At 34.1% G+C, this 22486-nt stretch overlaps 1 protein-coding gene across 3 annotated transcripts in view; it reads right to left on the reverse strand.

The window, feature by feature from the left end:
- The window catches only part of PDE3B (phosphodiesterase 3B), a 109838-nt gene that overhangs the window by 20379 nt on the left and 66973 nt on the right, over positions 1 to 22486 (reverse strand). Inside the window, exons 4-17 of one of the 3 annotated variants that reach the window (XR_005106572.1) lie at positions 20416 to 20558; positions 17156 to 17262; positions 16117 to 16327; positions 15493 to 15566; positions 14866 to 14969; positions 13951 to 14085; positions 11704 to 11815; positions 10851 to 10964; positions 8090 to 8289; positions 6040 to 6243; positions 5477 to 5638; positions 3782 to 4028; positions 2920 to 3438; positions 207 to 2167 (exon numbers count right to left, since the gene is read on the reverse strand). Coding sequence is in view for 1 of the 3 variants with exons in the window: in XM_037403092.1 (XP_037258989.1) it covers positions 3215 to 3438; positions 3782 to 4028; positions 5477 to 5638; positions 6040 to 6243; positions 8090 to 8289; positions 10851 to 10964; positions 11704 to 11815; positions 13951 to 14085; positions 14866 to 14969; positions 15493 to 15566; positions 16117 to 16327; positions 17156 to 17262; positions 20416 to 20558 (2037 nt within the window). In the remaining 2 variants the exon portion in view is untranslated. Of the gene's footprint in view, positions 1 to 206; positions 3439 to 3781; positions 4029 to 4267; positions 4368 to 5476; positions 5639 to 6039; positions 6244 to 8089; positions 8290 to 10850; positions 10965 to 11703; positions 11816 to 13950; positions 14086 to 14865; positions 14970 to 15492; positions 15567 to 16116; positions 16328 to 17155; positions 17263 to 20415; positions 20559 to 22486 lie in introns of those variants that run through there. The other 2 variants (XM_037403092.1, XR_005106573.1) reach the window with 2 other exon arrangements.

The raw sequence follows: 22486 nt of genomic DNA on the forward strand, positions 1-22486 counted from the left end.
AGAAGTGCCAAAGCTAAAAGCGAGCTCTTGAATTCTGCTAATTCCTCATGTTGATTCACTTGCCACTGGTTGTAGTTAAAATTGAATGACGGAAGCACAGAGATGAAATGGTTCTACGTACAGAGTAAATCAGGTCTTGCACAAACTTTGTCAATTTGGACTTACCTTAAATAATGTTACACCAGTCTAATTTTGCATTAACTCACCATCTAACTTTGTCTTGGAGGAAGAGGATCCAAGTAGTTCATTTGACTAATTTAGTACCACCATAACATCCAGAAGTCCCCAGAGGCGTGGAGGGAATTTGGTCCTTACAGAAAACTTTGTTGTATAGTTCTGTATGCGCTGTATGCATAGGAGCAAGTAATCCAACACAGATTGTAAAAGAAGGCAAAGAGGAGATGGGAGACTCTTGATAGGAAAGGGGCTGAAGACTTCAACCTGAGAATATTATCCATAAAAGGTATATCTACTGTAGCAGCATAAACTTCAGTGTAAGTTCATTTGGCCTGATTCTTGACAAATAAAAGTGGTGAGTGTTTCTTTCTAAAGTATTTTGAGTATGTTCTTTTGTGTGCTTTTCTGTGCTCCTTAGCATCCCTTGTCAGCTGTGAACTGAAGTGTGGTCACAGATTTAAATTGGTTGTAATTTGTCAGTGGGTTGTTAGCAGAAGAAGAGGGACATGCCTCATAAGGAGATATATTACTGTTGACAACAGCTCAATCAACATTCAAATGACCCTGCATTACTGTTTTTGAAAGATTCAGACACCTTCAGTTACAGTTACAACCACTTCTGCAAGCATGCCCTGAAACAAACTTTCATGACATTTGTACATTTTTTCCCCTTGCTCTTAGAGTAACAATGTCACATACTACATATACATAAATAACAGGCATTTTAAAGTGGATTTTGAATACATTCCTAATGAAACATATCTGTGAAGCAAACTATTGTAACTTGAAAATAGCTAATTGGAGATACATATTAGCCTTATAGTTTATTAAACACCGAGGTTTGCTACTTGTTTCTGAATTTAAGAATTGCTTCAGTATTTCTAAAGAATTTAAGGGAAACCTGAGATAAGAAAGTTGCTGGCGATGTTGTCACCAGATATAAATGCTGCCAGTGCCTTTGTAAAAGATAAAATGTTATTTTTACCTTCTTATTCTTTCTTTATATTAGTTTTTAATTTTTAAAAAGGAAACTAAATGGAAAACTGTCATGTAAAATAATATAACAGTAACTTTAGACAAGCTTATCTGCATCTTTTCTCAGTTAAAGCAAACTGAAACTAAACAGCATTAAAGTGATTTTTTTTTATATACAAACACGTAGGCTAAACACAAAATGCTGAGAATACAGCATACTTAAACAAGCATAATTTCTGTAGTCTTCAGATTACTTCTTAGGAAAACATATGAACAAGAAATGTAAAATACAAGTGAATGATCAGTAAGTGCCAGCTTCAATAGTGCAACATTTTATTAATGACAGAAATATCTGTTTTTAACACTGCTCATGTTACAAAAACCGCAGTGATAGTAATAATGGCAGCAAAGGGGGATTTGGCACTGAATATATAATATAGCAAAAGCACATCTCAGTGGTCTTCTAAATGGATCAACAAAAAGCTTATTAGTGGAAAATAAAAAAATAATAATCCTTTTCAGTTATTTAAACTGGCCAATTGGAAGAGCAGAATAAAAGTTTGTTTGTCTAAGACAGTGCAATACAATTTACACGAAGTTATCTTAGGAATGTCACTTTTTTTTTTCAGGTCACCTGATGTAAACACAAATATGCTAAGATATATTTAGCAACTTGCGCATGTGTGCATTTGCTTTTATTCAACTGCACAGCATATAATTGTTTAGCACTAAAAGCTGCACTTTTAAAACTAGCTTTATTTGTGGCTTGCATACTTGTAGCCTAATTTACGCTCTTTTTTTTATTATTTTTTATTTGACCTACAATGGTAGTGTTCCTAAAAATGTATTTGTGTGGAATGTCTAACTTTCTTTTTTAAAAACTCAACAATCTAAAATGTAATTTAGTACAGTGTTGTTTACCTTACTATTAGGCTTTATACGAAGTTTTCATGTTCTGCTTTCCATATATACATTTCAGGATGTATATCAAACTTGAAGACAATATAAGCTATGTCTGTGATAGAAGAAAAGATGTTTGGCACATTAAAATACACTAGCAATTTTGAAACAGTAGTTTAAGTCTCTTTTTTAAAAAAAAAATCTTTAATTCTCCTAAAGTTTTACATACAAAGTATAAATGAAATATGATCTTGTTTCCTTAAAATTTAATGCCGGAAATCGGTTCAAGATAAAAATCTATGATGTGGTTGACTTGTTTTTAAACAGGAACCTGAGTAAGCGCAGGAAATATAGCATTATGACTAAAAGAATAAAATTCCTTAATAAGTTAAGTAAGCTGAACAGGTTTTTAATGTTCTACCACAAAACAGCAAGGCAACAGAAGATAATGGCCTTGCATTCAATGAATTATCATGAACATCCACTGCAAACCTGAATATTTTCTGCAAAAATAAAACATCAGATTATGCACAATAATAAAAAGCATCAGAAATAGATGCACCTGGATATTTTTTTTTCTTTTTTAAACCACAAATATCAGAATTCAGCATTTGTCACAGTCCTTGAACAGTTGCTCTGAGATGGCTACATTAAGCACACTACTGCACTAAGTAGACACCCCACAACAGGCTTGCACTGCAACAGTTACATAGTTTTTATATAGGCACAGACTTTTCTCATTCATGTTCAAAAACAACATGAAGTAACTCAAGACAATTAGGATCCATCCCACATTTCCTTGTTAGCAAAAATTTCTTGCCACTTTGGTAATTGAAGTTACTGAATGTTTTTAAAAATTGCAGGTACCTCAAAGAAAAGAAGAGTTCCATATTCAGCAAGGCAGCATTATATCAGGATATTTTATACCAACTAAGGCATAAAGAATTTTGCATCAGGGTATACAATACTCAATCTTTGAATAAAGTTTCATATTCTTTGTGATGAAAGTGCATAGGAGTGGGATTCCACTAGAGCAGAAAGAATCCTCTCACAGTATTAAGGCCTTTCAATTTTATGTGAGCTGTGTCAGGCTAAAGTCAGCACAGTGGGAAAAAAAAAAAAAAAGTAGGCTATCATCATACTGGACACCACTGAAGTTTTCTTAGCATGTCTTGTCTTCTAGTTGTTGCTCATCATCTTCATCAGCTTCCTCAATAACCTGAATTTCATCTGATTGAGGTAAAGATGAGATCTCAGTCAGCAGTTTAGCTCCTTCAGCTTTATTTTTTTCTTCCTCTTCAATCACTTTCTTCCATATTTTGTGATTTTCACTGAGATGGTGTATTAGCTGGCAAAATATTCGTCTACCTTTTTTTCTTTGAGCTTCTGTAAAATTATAAGCATATTTGATTGTTTGAGATTCGAAGTAATTGTATTTTACACACACAAAACAAATGGCACATTGTGAGAGGGATGTAAATTTGAGCAAAACATGTGGATGCTTATTCAGAATATTTAAATAATGACATGGCAAAAGGTAGCAATGAGTTTCTGTTTCAAATTGCAAGTCTCCTGGTATTAACAAAAAATTTGTTAGAAGAGCAAAATTTATGAAGCAGCATAATTGCAAAATCTACACTATTTGCACTATACAACTTCAACCATCATTGCTATGTCTGAATCTGTTAAAATAACAACTGTATGTGCCAACCAAAATACAGAAACTTACTTAAAATAAGATCATCTTCCATGTCTTCGTCATCACTCTCTAACTGTGCTCCATCTTCATCATCAGTACTTTCTGCATCCTCCTCTTCATCAACCCATTGTCCTGGAAGCAGCCCGGCTGCATTATAGGAATTACAAAGAGGGCCAACTATGTGAGTGATGAAAGACTCTTGCAGTTTTGCAAGCTGTGGAGAAGAACGATCCATGAAGGGGCTTATAGGTAACCCAAGACTTGCTTCTTCATCACCCTGAAAAAGTAATGAAAAAAATTATCAGAACTTCTCACAAACTTAACTTTCAATTTTTATTTTAAAGATTACTTTTAAGGAACCAAGTAACCATCACATGGACTACATCTTTTTAGCAGAGACAATAATAGTATAGGCTAAGTGAATGAAAATGTGATTAGGCCAATTAAAAATAAAGACACATTATGGCTCAGACTTGCATAGCACATAATCCTGCCTTCAGCTTTGCTGCAATATACCCTTGTGCACGGATGAAGACCTAGTTCTACTGGAGCTGCTACTCCTCTGCCTTCACAGGGTGGCTTCAGGGTAAGCAGAGATTTGACTTCAATTGCTGAGCTGATGAACAGAGAAAATGGGAAAGTACTCAGCTAGAGCAAGGCATTCTGGTAAATGACTTCCCCCAAAAGTAATAGAACAACGAAATGAGCTATAACATCCAGAATAAGGTGGTTTTGTTTTGGTTTCTTTTTTTTTTTTTTTTCTATTTTATAAATGGGAGAAGAAAAAAAAATTGAACAGTTGCGTATACACAACTCTGAGTTATAATAACTTACCTCAGCACTTCTCTTCTGTGGAACTGATTGTTTTACAAAAATTTTTTTCCTAAAAGAGTAACCTGGAATACTAAGGTTTTACGAGGAAGTGTAAGCGCTTCAGATTATTATTGGCATTGCTTAAATCTCCCAAGTGATTTTGTTGTTTACTTTTATCTTCCTAATTTGAAAAAGTATTTTTCAATCCTTAGTTGTTACCTCATAAGTAGTTAACTCCTCAGAAAATTCACTACAGGAAAATATTAGAGTAGAAATGTAAAATATAGGGAGGGGGGGGGCTTACAGAAGTTGTAAATGTAAAAATAGGCAAAATAATTTCTGACTTTTCTCCAGTCTTGATAGGATTATTTACCAGGAGTTCCACTGTAAATAACTTATCTACATTTAATACTGTTTGTTACTAATGTGTATTTTTATTATTTAATTTTGAAAGTTTTGCAATACCTTCTGTCTTTGCAGTAAGAGTTAGTTGACTACATTTCTAGTTTTGTGGATTCTATACATAATCTTTGGCCTGGAAACATACTAATGAACTTAACTTCCAAAGTAGAAGAAATTATTTAGGTTTATTAGCATCATCCTAAGACAACAATAAATAAATAAATAAAAAAACACAAACCCAAAAGAAAATAAACTTCATACATTAAAAACTGACAACCTTGGCAGGGGGCTTGTTTTCAAGCTTATAAAACAATTGATAGGAAGTAAAAAGATTATGTTAGTATGCTACCTATAAAAATATATTTTCAGTGTCCAAGAAGAGAAGATGGAAATATCTTACCTGAAGATTTAATACAAGGAGTAATGTTTAATTTAGTTACACATTTAGTAATGCAAAGAACTGATCATCTATCAGTAAAAAAAATAGTAAATTGCACTTTCCATACCCACCTGTTCATAAAATTCATTAACAATGCCTTCTGTCCATTTCAGATGCAGCTCTCTAACTTTTGCTGGGCCATTAATATCTGCCAGTTTGATGCATATTTGACAGGCCAGTAGGCGATCATTTTCATTGCTCCATTCTATACCATGACTGTTGATATCATTGACCTGCATTAAGCACACATATTTTAAAAAATTAAGGTAAAACTACTCACGTCTGGGTTTTTTTTAGGCTTTGCACAACAGACATTTGCATTAATTTTTCTATATATTTTTTTCTTTTAAGCATATTAAGACCAAAAGTTATTTACTAGCACTCAGAAGGTGGAAATGTGATATGATTGAGATCTCCTGTGGGTCCCTATGTCATATTTGCTAAGCTTATAGGCAATTTACAAAACCATCTACAACTGGTTTGTACAAAGAAAGTACTCTATTTGCATATTTTTAGTAACATAAATTAAAATAATATAAAACTTTAAATGCAAATTTATTAATACCAACAACTATTGAGTAGCAGCATCAGTATATCATGACCAGCTCAGTGCAGACACTAAAATTTAACAAACCTTGGCGTTAAATTCTGCAAGAAAATCAAAATGCTTCTTGAGATCTGTGGCAAGGATCGCTTCAATCACTAAGAAACGAAAACGCTTGAATTCTACATGATCAAGATTTGATAAAAAGTTGTATTCCGGTCGTGATAAGAAAAGATTCCAGGCAGAAGCAGCATGATGATTTTCCAAGACTGATCTGTCATTGTAGAGAACAGCCTACAAAAAAACACACAAACCAACAGAAAAACAAAACAACAGAATTGTGAATGACAGAGTTAAGATTTTAAATTATAATTAAAAATTCTGAAGCTTAAGGGTCAGTCAGAAACAAGTCTTAATTAAAAAAGTCACCAACAAAAAACTACTGGAATGATGTTTTGCCTTCTAGTTTTGAGGGTTAAAAGTGAAGCAAAAATGGCAGATGAGAAAAACAATAAACAAAACCCAACCAATTAGCAAAGTTTTTTTCACTCCTTAAAAGTCCTTAATAATGTCCTAGTGACATCTACATTCATACTGTAGGCACACATACACAAACCACTTGAAATGTAGACTTTGCACTCTTGGCAATACACGTGGAACACACACACTAATATAAAAGAAAAACCACAAAAGCAAACAAATAAAACCAAACCAAAACCCATATCTAAATATATGCTTTTAATTCCTCTTAATTCCGATACCGTTCAAAAAAACCAAACAACTCCAACCAAAACCCGCCCCGAAACATAAAAAAACCTCCAAAGCATATAAGAACTGTGGTTAACATGAAATGGTGTGGAGTATCACTAGTTGTGTGCTACATTTAATGCTGATGGAATACATTTTAACTGCAACTGAGTTAACTAAAATATTAAAACAGTAGTACATTTTACTTACAACTCCCGTGTTTATAAAAAACATCCTAGAAAATAATTAATTGAATATAGATTAAACAGGACCTGAAATAAATTCTTTGGAAAACTGCAAAAATAATCTTTATATTTTAAGGAAAGGAAGAGATCAACAAAGTGATTGTGTGCATTTTTGAAAACTGGAGATGAACGCCTGTGCTGTTTGTTTTTATTCTTCCTTATATACAGTTTTCAGCAGAAATACATACCTGCCTACATTCTGAACTTCTTTTGCAATAAGGAATTGTTGAAAACTGACTGGAAAGTTCACTTTTAAAGTCTTCATCTCCTGACAAGTTCCATTGGTTTCTGATTTACTATTATTACTGTTGTTGATGTTGTTATTTAAGTTTGTCTCTAAATTATTAAGAGAGACCCAAAGAGCCATCATATATATTCTTCTGCTGATAATACTGCACTCTTTAGATAAAAATGTGTCACCATGCAGTTTAGGCATCCTTTCTTCAGTGCTTTTCCTTCCAGTTGTTCCCTGTGCCCCCCTCCCCCCCCCCATTTTTTTTTTCCTTCTATCTGCTATTCTGTTTAGCTTTACTGTCCTTTAACTCTTCCACCTGAGCCTTTTAGACCCTGAAGAGCATAGCATCTCCTTACTTTCTACTTTCTGTTCTAACAACAAAGTTGAATATGGGAGATAAAAGCAAGGATGCCTTGCTGATTTCTTATTTTACTCAGCCTCCCTTAAAGGTAATGGTTATTTACCATAAAGGACTAATTTGAAATACAAAGATTAGGTGATGCAGTTAATTGGACTACTAGAGGAACCTGGTTTTTTACAGTAATTGTAGACACCACTATGATTACAGAGGACTCTCAAAATGTAAGATATCCATGAATTAGCTGCTTAGACAGTCCTAGGGCCAGCTCTTTAGGAAATAATCTTTAACTCTACTCTGCACTGATTTATGTTATTATTTTCAATTTTGTAAATTGAAAATTATTTTTACACACATACACAACTAATACATACAAAACACATTGGAATTTATCAGAAAAAGAAGTATTATACAAGTTAAACTCAGATTAGTTTCCGTTTCTTAAATCGGGCAAATGATCCTAAACAGGCTACATTAGGGATATAGAAGAGAAAAAATTTCATCATTCTGATTTCAGAGATAGACAAATAATTTTCTGGTTAAAGAATCTCTTACCTGAGGTGCATTTGTAGCCACTAGAAAAGCATTTGTACGACCAGGGTGATCATAATCGTGCATGGCAGCCGCTACATACAAAGCCATCAATTCCAAAGCAGGAATGTTTGATGCCAGGCAACCATAACTGTCATCAGCAATAGAACAACTTTTTGAAGAAATATAGCTGACTTGGACAGGGCCAATACCACTGGCTTCATCTAAGAAAATCGAAAATATAAAAATAACATATTTTTAGAACATTATTCCATTCATATTTTTAATACATTTTAAATGATTCTGCCAGATACTATTGTGAACATAGTCTTAATATTGTTATCCTTGTAATTGTGGAGCTGAATACTCAGCAAAGAAGGACTTACACTTTAAAAATAGAAATCATAATATTGTTTATAGATAAACCAGCAATTCTGAAGGAAAGCTGAAATGCCAGTAAGTCATACATACGTTCATCATGGCCACATGGGTTGTCCAAACGAGTAGATGCACTCTTACAAATGCATAAAAAGCTTCAACTGTTTCATGACATTACACAAGGAGAGCAAAATCTTACAGGACGTTGTGGAGCCTGTAAGAAGTGTCCCAGAACTGGAGAGTGGAATGTTCCTGTTCTAAAACCAATTCTTAACCTAGTACTACGTACAGATATACCTCAGGAACCATTTTTTCAGACAAGATTTCCCATTACAATGCTGAGGGATAACTGTCGTTCACACAAATACAGGAAACTTTCAGAAGACCTTTGAACAGTCATAATTAGGAAAAGAAATTTTTTTAATTCACCAATCAGAGCTCACTCTTGCCACGTAATTTTAGAAAAAAAAATGTAGACTTCACACTTCTGACAATGCATGTGGTACAGTGCCTTAGAAGACATGGAACAGAGAAAGTCACTCTCTGCTACAGTTTACTCCTCCTGCTGCAGAAGGCTGGTTTAGAGGAATGTTTCAGCAAGCACAGAAGGTGATCTAGTAGAACAAGGAACACCATCCATCTAGTCTACGTGTCTTGATTGCAAAGAGTTGTCATTTAGATTAGAAAGCAACCATAAAAATCTAAGCTTTTAATTATTAAAATGCACGTGTAGGTATTTGTTCCATGGGAGGGAATGAAGAGAAGGAGAAAAACTAGCAAAAATGTACATCTGAGTCCAAACTACACATCTTAGAAAATACACATGGATACCAACAGTTACACGTTACTCTTAAGGTCTGTCACTTCTTTGCCTTCCTCTTACTGTCCTGCTGCTGAAGACCTCCTACTGCTACACAAACCTAGAATTTCATTCCCTTCTTAAAATGGCAGCACTAAAAGAGCATTCTACAGTTTCTCTCCAGCCTCAATAAGGCCAAGAAACAATAAATCAGCGTCTCCCTTAGTATTTCTATAATTTGCCCATTTCTTGAACTTGCAGACTTAGAGGAAAAGCTCTGGGACAGTGGTAACTGCTGCAAAAAAACCTAAACCCATTAAGTTAGAAATGTTTGCATGATAAGGAGATTCACAGTTTTATTTTCCTTTCCCCTGGACAAAGTCACTACTTAACAACAACAAAAAAAGTAATAGCACTAATTTCATCACCACATAACAAAAAGGGGTTCTTTTGTCTTAATAGAGTAGGCGAGGATTAACAATTTTCATAATATTTATACTGGAATTGTTCCAAAGCAATTTTCTATAATTTCTTATTTTAGTTTTACTTTTTGGCCAAGGGAAACAAAAGGACTTTTATCATTTTTCTTTCCTCCAAACAATTCTGCAGTCCCACCCATTTCAACACTTAGAGAAAGAAAATGCAGTAGGGTGCAATCAGTGGATGTGGACAAACTTGGAAAAAAGCAAAAGGTGACAGCAGAGGGGCTAATTAGTAAGGAAGAAATAGCATACACTGGATAATGTTCTGTACAGTTCACAAATTACTTCTTAAAATTACAGCCTTTTAAAAGCCACGACTTGCACCTTGTCTTTTTTTACTGCACATACAAAACAAAGGTCTTAGAGTGCTTGATTTCTCCGTTTGATTTTTCTTAAATACATACATTTTAGTATAAAACCGTATATATAAAATTATACTTCAGTTACAGTGTATATTTTAGTTCAAAGCTACAAATCTAAATTTAAAAGTTAATTCCATGAAGTCATAGACAACACAAAAGCAAGCTTCATTATAACTAATGTCATAAAAAATTTGAATTTGAAGTCTTTATTTCTCTTTCAGGGATGCTCCTCTGCAGTTATTCTTAGAGTAGTCACTTCAATGCCTGAATGTCTGCATGTGATATCTACTGCAGAACTCTAAAATACTCGTTTTTACACTAAAACCATTAAGAAGAACTTCCATTAAGTTAAATACTTTGACTTTGGTATTTTTTCTCTGCCCTATTTAATTTCCTAATAAAGTTAAGAAATATTAGTCTAATGTATTTCAAATGTTGAAAATATGCTGACTGTAGCAGTATACAGAGGTTTCATCCAGCACAGAAAATTTATGTAATACATTAAAATTTATAATTTTATAATATTAAAATATATTAGGCTGTATTCTTGCCTAACAAACTAACCATTACTCATCTAATTTTTCTAAAAATCTGAATGTTGTATACTAACACTGATCATTCTATTGCCTTACATTAAAATAATTTTTTTTAGAAGTGATAAGAATTAGATATTTTCTTCCAGAGTAATTTGTTTTACTTACTGTAGTTTCATTAAAATATTCTTACAGCAAAAGAAAAAAAAAATAACTTATGTGAATACATACCCATATCACTTTCCATTACATGCTCATTATGACTTTGCTGAAATCCAGGAATGGGCCGTGTTGTCAGATACCATACGGCATGAAGAACATCTGTGGCATGTATACGATTGTGATCTGAAAATTATCAAATATAATAAAAAATATCTGAAATATACTCAAAATCAACAAGAAAAAAAGAAATTTAATGCAATAAATTTATTATAAGGAAGATTTTTGTTAAATATAAAGAAAAAATCAATTTATTTAGATAGTAGAGGCTATACCACCAAACGTTTTTAAGAAACAAGTTAAATAAACATTAAACATCCTCTAAGCACACTTCATCCTTCCTGAGAGTCAGGAAGGGATTAAGCAGCCTTTTAAATCAGTGATGGTGAGCCACTAGCATTGCTTCCGATATGATACCTGAGAAGGACCTGGCTTGGTGCAAACATCTGTGGCATGGCGGGGTGGAGTGGGGGGCTGGATTTGGTTTTGTTTTCCAATAGATCTGGCTGCCCAAAACAGCAAGATAAATAATTACTGTCAAAATCCTGTATTTTCTTATTACTCTATAATGGGCAGAAATCAGGTTTCCATTATACCAATAAATATTCTCCTATTGACTTCAGTATGTTTGATTCAACTACCCATTCAAATTCTTAAAGATTATATTCAACCTACATATAAACAATTCATTTTTGGTATCCACCAATTTTTTGCTGTAATTCACTAAATCAGTTCTGAATTCTGAAAAATGTATTAAGAATATACTAGGTTTAGACATTGTCTACCTCTGTATTAAACAGTAAACTAACGCACACACTAAAGGAGACACACTAACATAAAACATACATAATTGGGTAGTACTTACAGGGAATATCTCGGTAGCCATTTTCTAGTGCACAGAAGTAATTCATGAATTCTTGAGTTGGGATTTTGAAAATTTCAAACAAACCAGTGTCTTGAAACAAGGTATAAGTTACCTAAATACATATTAAAGTGAATATTATTCTAAGAAATATATCTTGGCATACTCTGCTTTTTCAACTTCAAAAATATTCCTGTTTTTAAAATTTTGCTTTCTGATACAGATGGAAATTACTGAAAATCCTTTAAAGATTACCTGAAAGCTATTGTCATAGAGATATGTTTAATTTTTTTTTTGCATAAAATATGGATTATCATCCTTTCAAAGATATAATAATAAAAGCTTTTATTTCTTTACTGAAAAATTCTATACACAATTCATTTTTTGTATAATATTCCTAAAATTTTTCATAATGTTAAAAACTCATGTTTTATTCCATTAGTCACCTAAAAAGAAGAAATCTATATTCTTATTTATTATTCAAAAATTGAAATTTCTTATCAATACTAGCAGAACCATTAATATTAAAAAAAAACAAACAACATGGTATTTATTTTTGAGACGTTGGCACAGAAATCCTATTTCTTTTATACATTATCACTTATGCAGCATATTTTTAACAAAGCTAGCTGGTAAATGAAAGTGTTTTTAAAGTGTACTCACAACACCCCCCACATGTATATACTGTGCAATATGTTATGGTTTACAAGTAGAACTTAGCGACTCCAAAGACCTAATCCCCACCCGAGACTGCAAATATTAAGAAAGCTTTTCAAAATAAGTCACGGCTAATCATTTTTGTCACTTCTTTCCCAGACACTAGAGGGAAAGAATACATTCTGAAGTGTGGGAGATGCTCAAAGGAACCTGAGAACAAAATGAGGGGACATTCCTCCTTCCACCTGCCCCAACCATTCTCCTTACACATACCCAATCTGAGAACCTTACAACTGATGATGGCAAAATACAATTTTTAATTGGCTTTTAAGTAAGATAGCTATCAGATGCTTACAGCACAGCAGACAAAAGGACTGGTGTGGGAGGAGGAGAAGGACAAGTAGTACCCATACATACAATATCAGTAAGAACTGATACCGAAAATCTAGTAAAGTAGAAACCTGCACGCTTAGATACTTCAAGGTTTGAACTATCCCCTAGATTGCACAAAATGAAATGCAAGTTAATGAAGATCAAAGTACTAGTATACTACAGTAAAAATACCACTCAAAATAGATTGTGGTATTCTAATCTGTACATTAACTGTTGTCACTAACCGAGGTGACAAAAGACCTGAAAATATTTGATCAAACAAGACTAATTGAAGACTTAGAAGAATACCCAGAATATTGCATACTGTGAAAGAAAAGACAGTGTCTAATGACAAAAATTAAATAATCCCCATTGGTTTTTTCCTGTCTCCAGTATAGGTGCAGGCTTATGGTTCCAGCTGCACCCAAGTGCTTCTAACCTGTTTCCTTCCCTTCAGCTGATGGTTCCTAACATTACCATTGAGCAAGAGTAACATGCATTCTACTCCACGGTAGGAAACTAAGATACTGGCAATAAAAACATTTTGTGATCAGGATCCAGCAAATCCAGCTCATACTATGGCTCCATGATTGCTAAATCCACTATAAAGAAAGAGACAGAAGTTTCCAGATGACATTGATGAATGGGAGAGGCTGGGGAAGAGCAAACAGGATCACACTTCTGCACCTGCCAGTAGATTGGCTTCAGCATAACATGAAACTGCATGAAAGAGCTTAGTAACAAGTCAGAAACAGATAAAAGGAGTACTACATGCAGAAAGCAGCATGGGAAAAAAAATCCCTTTGTTTGTAGGATCAAAAGACTGCCTAAAAGATCACTTCTCTTCCCCCACCGGTGTAGCGCTGGCAGAAATATTTTACTGAAATAAAGAAAAAAGAAAGGTTGACAAACAAGGTAGTAATTCTGAAAGCAGGAGACAATTTTTCATAGGAAATGGCATATTACTGCAAAACCTAGTAGGTGTGAATCCAACCTATTTTTACATTGAGAATAAAATTCAGAAAATTTGGAGCAAGTGGACTATAGATAAGTCACTTGTTATGGTTTACATAGAGATGGAGTACATGAGAAATTATATTTCTACTTTTTGAGTTAGCATTCGCATGTAAGTTGACTGCAAAACTTATTCATCGTTTAAATAAAACATAAGCACGACAGCTTTACACACCCTCCCTCATATAATAATATAAGACAACAAACCTGGCTAAGAATCCTTCCAGAGTGGTCTCCCATTTCTTGTACAAGGTCAAAAATTTGGAAATTCCAATTTTTCATCTTCTCCATTAGTGAATCATGGTCTAATAACATTGTTGCTAATGTAGGAGCCTGCTCCATCTGTATGAGAGTAAGATACTTTATCATCTCTAAACCAATGAAAACTAATTTGTTAGTTGCATTGGCATAAAAAGCCATGAAAACAATTAATCATTATTGAACTTATTGAATGCTGCTGTGACTATGGCTATGATAAAATCATGAATCAATAGTACAAATATCACAGTTAAGGGCTTGACTTTTCATTTTTTGGGGCAGCAGATTCCAGGGCTTTCTGAGACAGTGCTAAATTTTCATTCTTATTTCTTTTAAAACAAGAGGAGTTGATAAAGCAAAACAAAAATACGCACAGGCTAACAAAACATTTACTGAGCTTTAACAGTTCATTAATTGAACAAGCTTTAAAAAAATTGATATATAAACCCAGAATGTTAGTAAAGCTTAAACCACTTGTGTCCCTGCACTGCCAATATTACTGCACTGTATGAACACTCAGTGAGACTTACAAATGAAACTGCCACGTCTTTCAAAAATTTTCAGGAAAAAAATACTAGTCAATCAGCGTTTGAGCATACTATCAACATTAAATCTATAAAAATTAATTTTGATCAACAAAAAGCTAATACAATCACCATCTTTCTTGTCATTTGCTAATGAAATTTATGCAAGCTGGAAATACACAATTGTTAAATGAAAATCTTAATTCCAGTGGTGCATCATTTCCTTTCAGAAATTACAATTTTTAGCAATGCAAAGAGCTCTTTACAGAACGTTAGAAATTAAAAATAAATACTCTATTGATAAAAGTTATTGCAATTATTTTTTCAATTTCACGCTTACAAGCAGATTATTTTGTGTTTGATCGGTCATTTCCTTCCTTTCATCTTTATTCTTCTCTGTATGGTGGAGAGATTCTTTTGAAACACTAGCACTTCCAATTTCACCTTAAAGAAAATATATACATAAATGTTATATCAATAATTTATTTGTAAAATACTACTGCCTAATAGTTCTTGAACTGATAATACAAATTCTTCACAAGAATACAAGTAATAGCTTGTTTCTAAACCATTTTTATTTAAGAATTTAATCACAAAAAAGTTGTAAAGGACAAAATTTATTAGACAAAAATCTATTTAAAGATTGAGAAAAGCTAGAAGCATAACTTCTTACTTGCAAAAATTGGTTCAGTGATTAGTTTAGCCGAGATGGCAGAGAACTTGTTTGATATATGGAGTACAGAACTATAAAGGTATGAGTGGGAGCCTATTATAAGATCCTTATTCTGAAGCAGGCAATATTTTAAATTGTCTTGATTATCCTAAGTCACAAACTAAAATAAAATATATGCATATGAGTTACTTAGAGTATAGGAAAAATCTTATGCAGAAATATTAAAATTATAATTTAATTGGCTTTAAAAAAAAGCAAGCTGATACTGAATATTTGTCTATTTTGAAATCCCACCTGATTTTCTGTCTTTATATTCTGCAAATTCTGGTTCTGGTGTTGAAACAGGCTTGAGTATCTGACGTCCACAGCTTACAGAATACATGAAAAATATTTACAACATTCAGTAATTTTCTTCTTTTGCTACTGCTATGTTGTACTGAAAATATCTGCAAATTAATTTTCTTAAAAAGGCATGCTTTCAAAGGTTCCTTTACTAAGTGACCTTAGTATTTTCTCATAAATTTGGCACGCACAGGTTTAGTAGTCTGTACTTACAAAATAATCAACCATCACTTCCCCTGGACTCACCTCAACAAACCAGTAAAGCAGAGCTAATTATTTAGAAAGTATTCTGAAATACAGAAATCAATTCCCAAGTAGGAAGTACTCCTTTTCTAAAAATATGTAAAATATTGTTACTCTACAACTGCTGCTTTCAAGGATGAGCCATTTCAAATCAATGGCATACATACAGCATTCCTTAGTCTCCCCTGGATAATATAGTTACAAATTATTATGAGATCATATGCATTTTATTCAATACCAGTAGATGTGTAAGTCTTGTTATATTTTTTCATTTTAATTGTATTTTTTTCAATGCATATGAAGTTAATAAAAATGTAACAGAATCTACAGTACCTGCTACATGTATAAACTACAGGTGTTTTAACTTGCTGCTGAAAATCTGGAGAACTATGTGTGTATCCTGGAGGCTTATGTATATTAATGCTTGGCTTTGTAAGAAAATCAGCAGTATCAGGAAATTCTACAGGTGACCAGCTGCTGAAAGCCCCACTGGAGACAGATCCATGACTAGGTGAACCCACAGGACTCAGGCCAGGAGAAGCACCTTGCAAAAGAAACATTACATGGGGTTCAGATTACAATAAAAACATTACTGCTTAGAAAGACTGAAATTTAATGACAAGAACCTTTATAAATTGTAAAGCACGTGCAAGTTTCCAAAACATGGTGTATAGTTCACACTGTTAAACACACATAGAGTACCTAGATCTACTCCAGATTTACAGATTTAATACAACCTGCATATTTAAACTTTTATAAAACAAAGGTATTAGGTTGTTATTCTTAAATCGTGCTAAAATGGATAGGCAGAAACGTCAAAAGAAGTAGTTTTTCAGTTTTCACTTAATATGGGCAACCAGACCAGTTATAACCTCCGAAATACCAATACACACTTTATTTCAGCACTGCTGTTACAGTATCTACTAGCTTATTACACTGGCAGTGTTAGAGTAAAATCTGCTCCAATTCCTTCCAAGATTTATTTAAATATTAATTTCAGATGGCCATCAGGTATTTAGGAGTTTCTAAATGACACTGTTCTATTACAAAAGTATAATTACTAAAAAAATGTCCCTTATTCATGTATATGAACATTGCAATTTTCAACAGGTATTAACGATAGCGAACATGGTATCATTTTGCAGCTACATAGCATTAGGTGAATAGCTGAGATTTGTACAAACGATATTAACTGTAACTCTGAGTATTCTTAGAAGCAGATTAAAAATAAAATGTTTTTTTAAATATATGCAACGTGCTGATATTATTTTAGTACTACATTTGCATGAAAAAAAACCCAATTATAATACATGATGTACTAACTAGTACCTCGACATCCTGCCACTAAGCTATAAAAATTGCATCATCTTACCTGCTCGTCTGGAACCTATATGATGAGTCAATGTCATAGAAGATGATCTTTGTTTTGGTATTGTCATCAAGTTTGCACCAAAAGACGCATTTGGATGAGATCCTTGGCTGAAAATAAAACAGATTTATTTTTTTTATTTCCTACCTTGTCTTCCATTTTTATTAGATAAAATGCTTACAAAATAGCCAGACTGCTGTTACAGGTCCACCACCATTCAAAAAAAAGAGAGTACTATAAAGAAGTTGAATTCAAGATCAGCTAGACAATATATGTCAATTATATGGAATAAAAAATGATAGATAGTGGGTGAAAGCAACAGAAAAATTTATGCAGTTCTAAAATGACACAATAAGCATATTCAGACTACATCCCATAGGTTTTATTTTCTAACATGGTATTTACTTTTCTTGAACATTTTAACAAAGCAAGCTCTTTTCTAACAGATCTGAGAACATTTAAAAGACTGGTTACTTTGGAAATACCATGACGACCTTACACAGCCATGGATTGTTTCTCAAATCAGTTTTTCATAGTTAATTAATTATTCTATTTATCATCCCAAAACGAAGCTTTGACATGAAGTCACACTTTTTGACATAAAGTCATACTGTACTTCAGTAGCTGACTTGTTAGAGTCAATTCAATTCCGCCATCTGCTGTTCTATGCACGAAATTGCACTCCAAGAATTCCAATTACCTATTTCCTTTCGTACAAAAATGCGATATGCAATTAAAAATAGCTGTATAGACGTACTTTAAAGTGAAAATAGTTCATGTAAACTAATTATTTCATTTCAATGTGGGAAAAACGTATTTATCCCAACAGATCTAAGCTTGTTTAAGCTGATTTCAAACAAGTCAAATACAGAAATAATACTTGATCTCTCATAATTTGTTTAAATATATAAATATAAAAAATTAAAGAATAAACACATATTTGTTCTTCCGAACTGACATGTTAGACAACTTTAAAAAGAACCAGGACAGATTGAACTTTTCACTATTTCTACACTGTTTAGCTACCACAGCTTACATGTATTCTTTTAAAGCACACAAAAATGCTGCAACAGTATTTAATACAGGAAGACTATATATTAAGCATGGTCGGTTTGTCTTGAACTAGTGTTTGAATGACAAACCAAATCAAGAATCTGCATGCAAATGAAACAGCAGCTGACTCAAGTTGCTTTTGGCCACTGGATGGATAGAAAAAAATTTGAAACATTAAATCAAATTTTCTAGTAATATTAATTTATTGTACCACTATGTGATATCTTTCAACTGAATTCCAGCTGAGTTGAGAAAGCAGTCACTGTGTGCAAAGAAATATTTTGGGTTTTGATAAGCTTTACTCCCAGTGAACAGTTTACTGTTCCACCCTCCCTTTTTTGCTGTTAGCCTGCTCCTCCTTCATTCTCTTCTAACATTCATTGGGTCTTTCATTAGGCTGAATCAGCTCCCCAGGGCAGGAAAAAATGTCTTTTTATTGCTGTTATTTTTCTGACATTTTAAGGGGCTGACTCAAGAGCCAGAGCCAACAGCACAAAGTGCTCTAGGAATACAGGACTGCCTCTTTTGGCAGCAGGAACACCTGTGCCAGTTCAGCTACTTTATCTAACCTTATCAGTAAAGTAAGCACCCATGGGTGATTTTGAGATGATTACGTGTCAGAAGTTAAAGGGAACTTGCTAAGAACCATCACTGGAAGATGCAAGGAGACAGGTACAGTGTAAGAATAGGCAAGAACTCTGAAGGGCAGGGCACAAACCACGAAAAAGTGAACACATCTCCTAGGGCTGCATGGGGGTGGACAGGAGCAGGGCAGGGGAACATGACTAACTAGAGGTGCTAGTCATCAGGGTGAAGAGATAATTTAAAATGATAAAGTATGTGCGAGGGTGTTTTCCGTACTGCTGCTTTTAATCGGGTGAGTTTGAGTAGGTTTCTTTGGCGAGTAAGAGCTGTAAGGAAACCCTCTGTAAACATACACCACGTCCGCACCAGAAGAGCTGAGCCTCAAACTGAAGTCCCATGGTTTCTAAGTTTAATGCAATTTCTCTGGTCTCTGGTTATTTCTCGTCGATATAACTGGGGAGATTCTTTCCAACACTGATAAACAAATCAGCATGAAAATACAATCTTTAAACTACTACTACTGCTACTACCAGCATCTTCAATTACATTTTATACACAAACCACAATTAAGTTTTAATATGTAAAAACATGAAGAGCCTATTTTATTCAAGGGGAAGAAGCCACTGACAAGGGCCAAATTATTAAATGGTTTACTTTAAAATTAAATATAATATTGATAAATAAATTCTTGGACATGTATATATAAACTTTCATCCACTACTAGTAACTATCAGTTATCAGCATAACTCATATCTGCTTTTTTAAAAATGCGTCTATTATATTTTCCGTATGACCTATGTAAAACCATTAGTCTTAAGAGATACCAAGTACAAAAAAAAACCAGAAGGCAAAAAAAAGCAAACCCACACACATTTTCACAGACTTTAGCTACAACACAATTTCAAACATCTGTTGTACTTTACTTACAAAGTATCGAGCAAAGCCATATACATTTACACATTTAAATAAAACTATATGTGTGAAGTTTCACTCAACATTAAACAAAAAAGAAAAAAAATGTATATTTACTTTAATCCTAATTAAAACTGTAACATTAATTCCAGAAATAAAAGCTTTATTGGCACCATATTGACTAACGAGAAGAGATTTCTTTCTTAGTCTACCTTACTGCTTGCTCGATGACCATAGGAATAATAAATACTGCAATACACACAACAGGGGCTACCTAATGCAAGAAAGCTATACGATCTTTTTAATTAGAAAACAAATTTGGGTGGATGCAGCAGTTGGAAAGTGATACATATTTTAAGTAAAAAGGAAAAGAAGGAAGTCAGTAAAGGTTTAGAGGTTAAACTACTTTGTTTCGCAATCCTGTATGTTGGACTTTTTTTCTCATTTCCTACTAAAACTGATATGCAGGCCTACTTATGACAGAGCATGCCATTCAACCTCACAATGACCTGATTTCTGCCTGAGATCAGAGTTACAAAGTATAGTATATAATTAACTTGAAACATTTTCCAGTTTATGCTGGCAGAATTTGGAGACTCAATTCACAAGATTTTACATTAAATTCTTCCACTGCCAAGTTTCAACATTACAGACATGCACATTTTAGAAAGGCTACATTTATTATTGCCCTTAAAATGTGGTTAAGTGCTTACCTTGATGTGTTATACTCCTGATGAGATCTCTTGCTGTTACTCCGTTCCCACCTAGGAGATGTTGATTCTAAAGGTGGAATGCCAGAAGCTCCTGGAGTTCGTCTCAGCTGTGGCGTCGGCAGGCTATTCCTGCTATTTAATCCCTGTTGAGTAATTGAACCATGGTTAAAATCTATATAATTAAAAGCAGACATTAAAATTTTACTTATAGTTTGTGAAGACTATTTATTGTTAATTTTTTATAGCAAAACATTAAGTATGGTATCTCACACCCATTCTTATTTCTTAAGAAAACAAAAAAGATGCAATTGAGTTAATTTGCTTACTGGGAATAATTATTGTTCATATCTTTTTTTCCTTTCCTCACATTAAAATATGTAGTTACTTGAAATCCATGTGATCCAACAATTATTCTTCAGAGCTTTTAAAAACTGAGACCTTATAGCACTATTGAGTTGCTGTAGGATTATAGATTCTTTTTCTACACACCCCAATCATATAACTACACAGTCAGCTGTGCAGTTCCCAGGACAGCCTGAGTTTTTAGTAACTGAGATGCTAAATATTGATGGTGTAGAACTGTGGAACCTGTGGAAAGGGTGATGCACAATGCATAGGGTCAGTTCTGGTCCATCAAGACTCCCTCTCTCCTTCCATACCAGGCCCACAGCACCTGGGAAGCTTCCCAGTCACTTCACCCTCCCCACCTGGAAGCTGTGTTGGTTTAGGTACACCCACAGCCCAAACACTGGGAATCACCATTGTACTTGAACATAAAGCCCTGTGCAAAGCAGGGCAGCAGCACCCAAACAGTCCTGTATGGCAATAACTTGGGGCTTATTAGCTCTGCCTTACCGAAATAACCCCAGAAAAGTATAGCCATGTTTAGATAGCAACTAGTAGAACCTAATTAATAGAAAGATCACTGAACTGAAACTGCAAAGCCATCTCTGGCATATCTGCATCCATTGCACCGATAAGCTATACACTGTATTTTAAACCAATTAAAAAAAAACCCCAACCCAAACCAGCAAAACTCTCTCCGACTGCATTCAGTCTACAATCCACTTGTTAACTCATCCGTAGATTTGGCCATTCAGTGGAGGGTGGGGGGGTGGGGGGGAAAGAGTCTTCTGCATAATATAGATGCATGTAATCAAACCTTACAAAGTAAAAAGGATACCAGGAAAAAGTGTTTAAAACAAAAAATCCAAAGCAATATTTGCAGTATTGAGTAAGGTATGCAGGGTTATGTGACGATAGCTGACCCCTGGACATCACCACCACAAAAGTTCAGCAGAAATAATGACTTTACAATTCTAAGCTTCATCAGGTGGTCAAAGGTCATACGTAACTCACACAGCTGTTCCGTATGTTAAAAAAAAAAAAAGAAAGGAGTGGTAACATCAAAGAGTACAGCCTCTTACCCTGAAAAATCAGACTGTTTTGAGTCCTTGATATGGTATGTACCCTGACTCTATTTCCTTTGCTGCAAAGCTGTAGTCACAGCTAGAAAGGTGGAGCTGGACAGGCAGAATAAGACCACCATATTGCCCACAGAAACATGCAGCAGTCCTTGATCCAGTCCTACCAGAAAGGAAACTGGAGGAGCATATTCTGTGTGCTATCATACAGTGGTAGTCCAGTTCTCTCAGGCTAGAATGGACTTCTTCGCCAATGGACCACATCAATCTCACCTGTGTGCTTTCTACAACACAGGGAGCACCACTGAAAATCCCCAACACCAGTGGAGAAAGGTCCACTCCCCGAAACAAGTGTGCACTTTAGCATAATACAGAAAGAAGGCACCAGCACCTGCACAAACTTTTTCTTCTTCCTGGCTTCTCTAAGAATGGGAACACTGGGGATATGACAAATCTCCAGAACTTTCCCCTACTAGATAAAGAAGCAGAGAATAAACAACACATGGATAGTGAAGGACTAAGGAACTCCAGATCATTCTACGCTAGCAAAGTCACTGACAATCACTATATAAAGGGGAAAAGTTGCTCTGGAAAAAAAATTTAGACTGTAGCAGAAATCAAAGTTATTATGAAAAGACTTTCAGTTA

This window comes from Falco rusticolus, chromosome 10 (genome assembly GCF_015220075.1).
Source record: "Falco rusticolus isolate bFalRus1 chromosome 10, bFalRus1.pri, whole genome shotgun sequence".
Classification (NCBI taxonomy): Eukaryota; Metazoa; Chordata; class Aves; order Falconiformes; family Falconidae; genus Falco; species Falco rusticolus.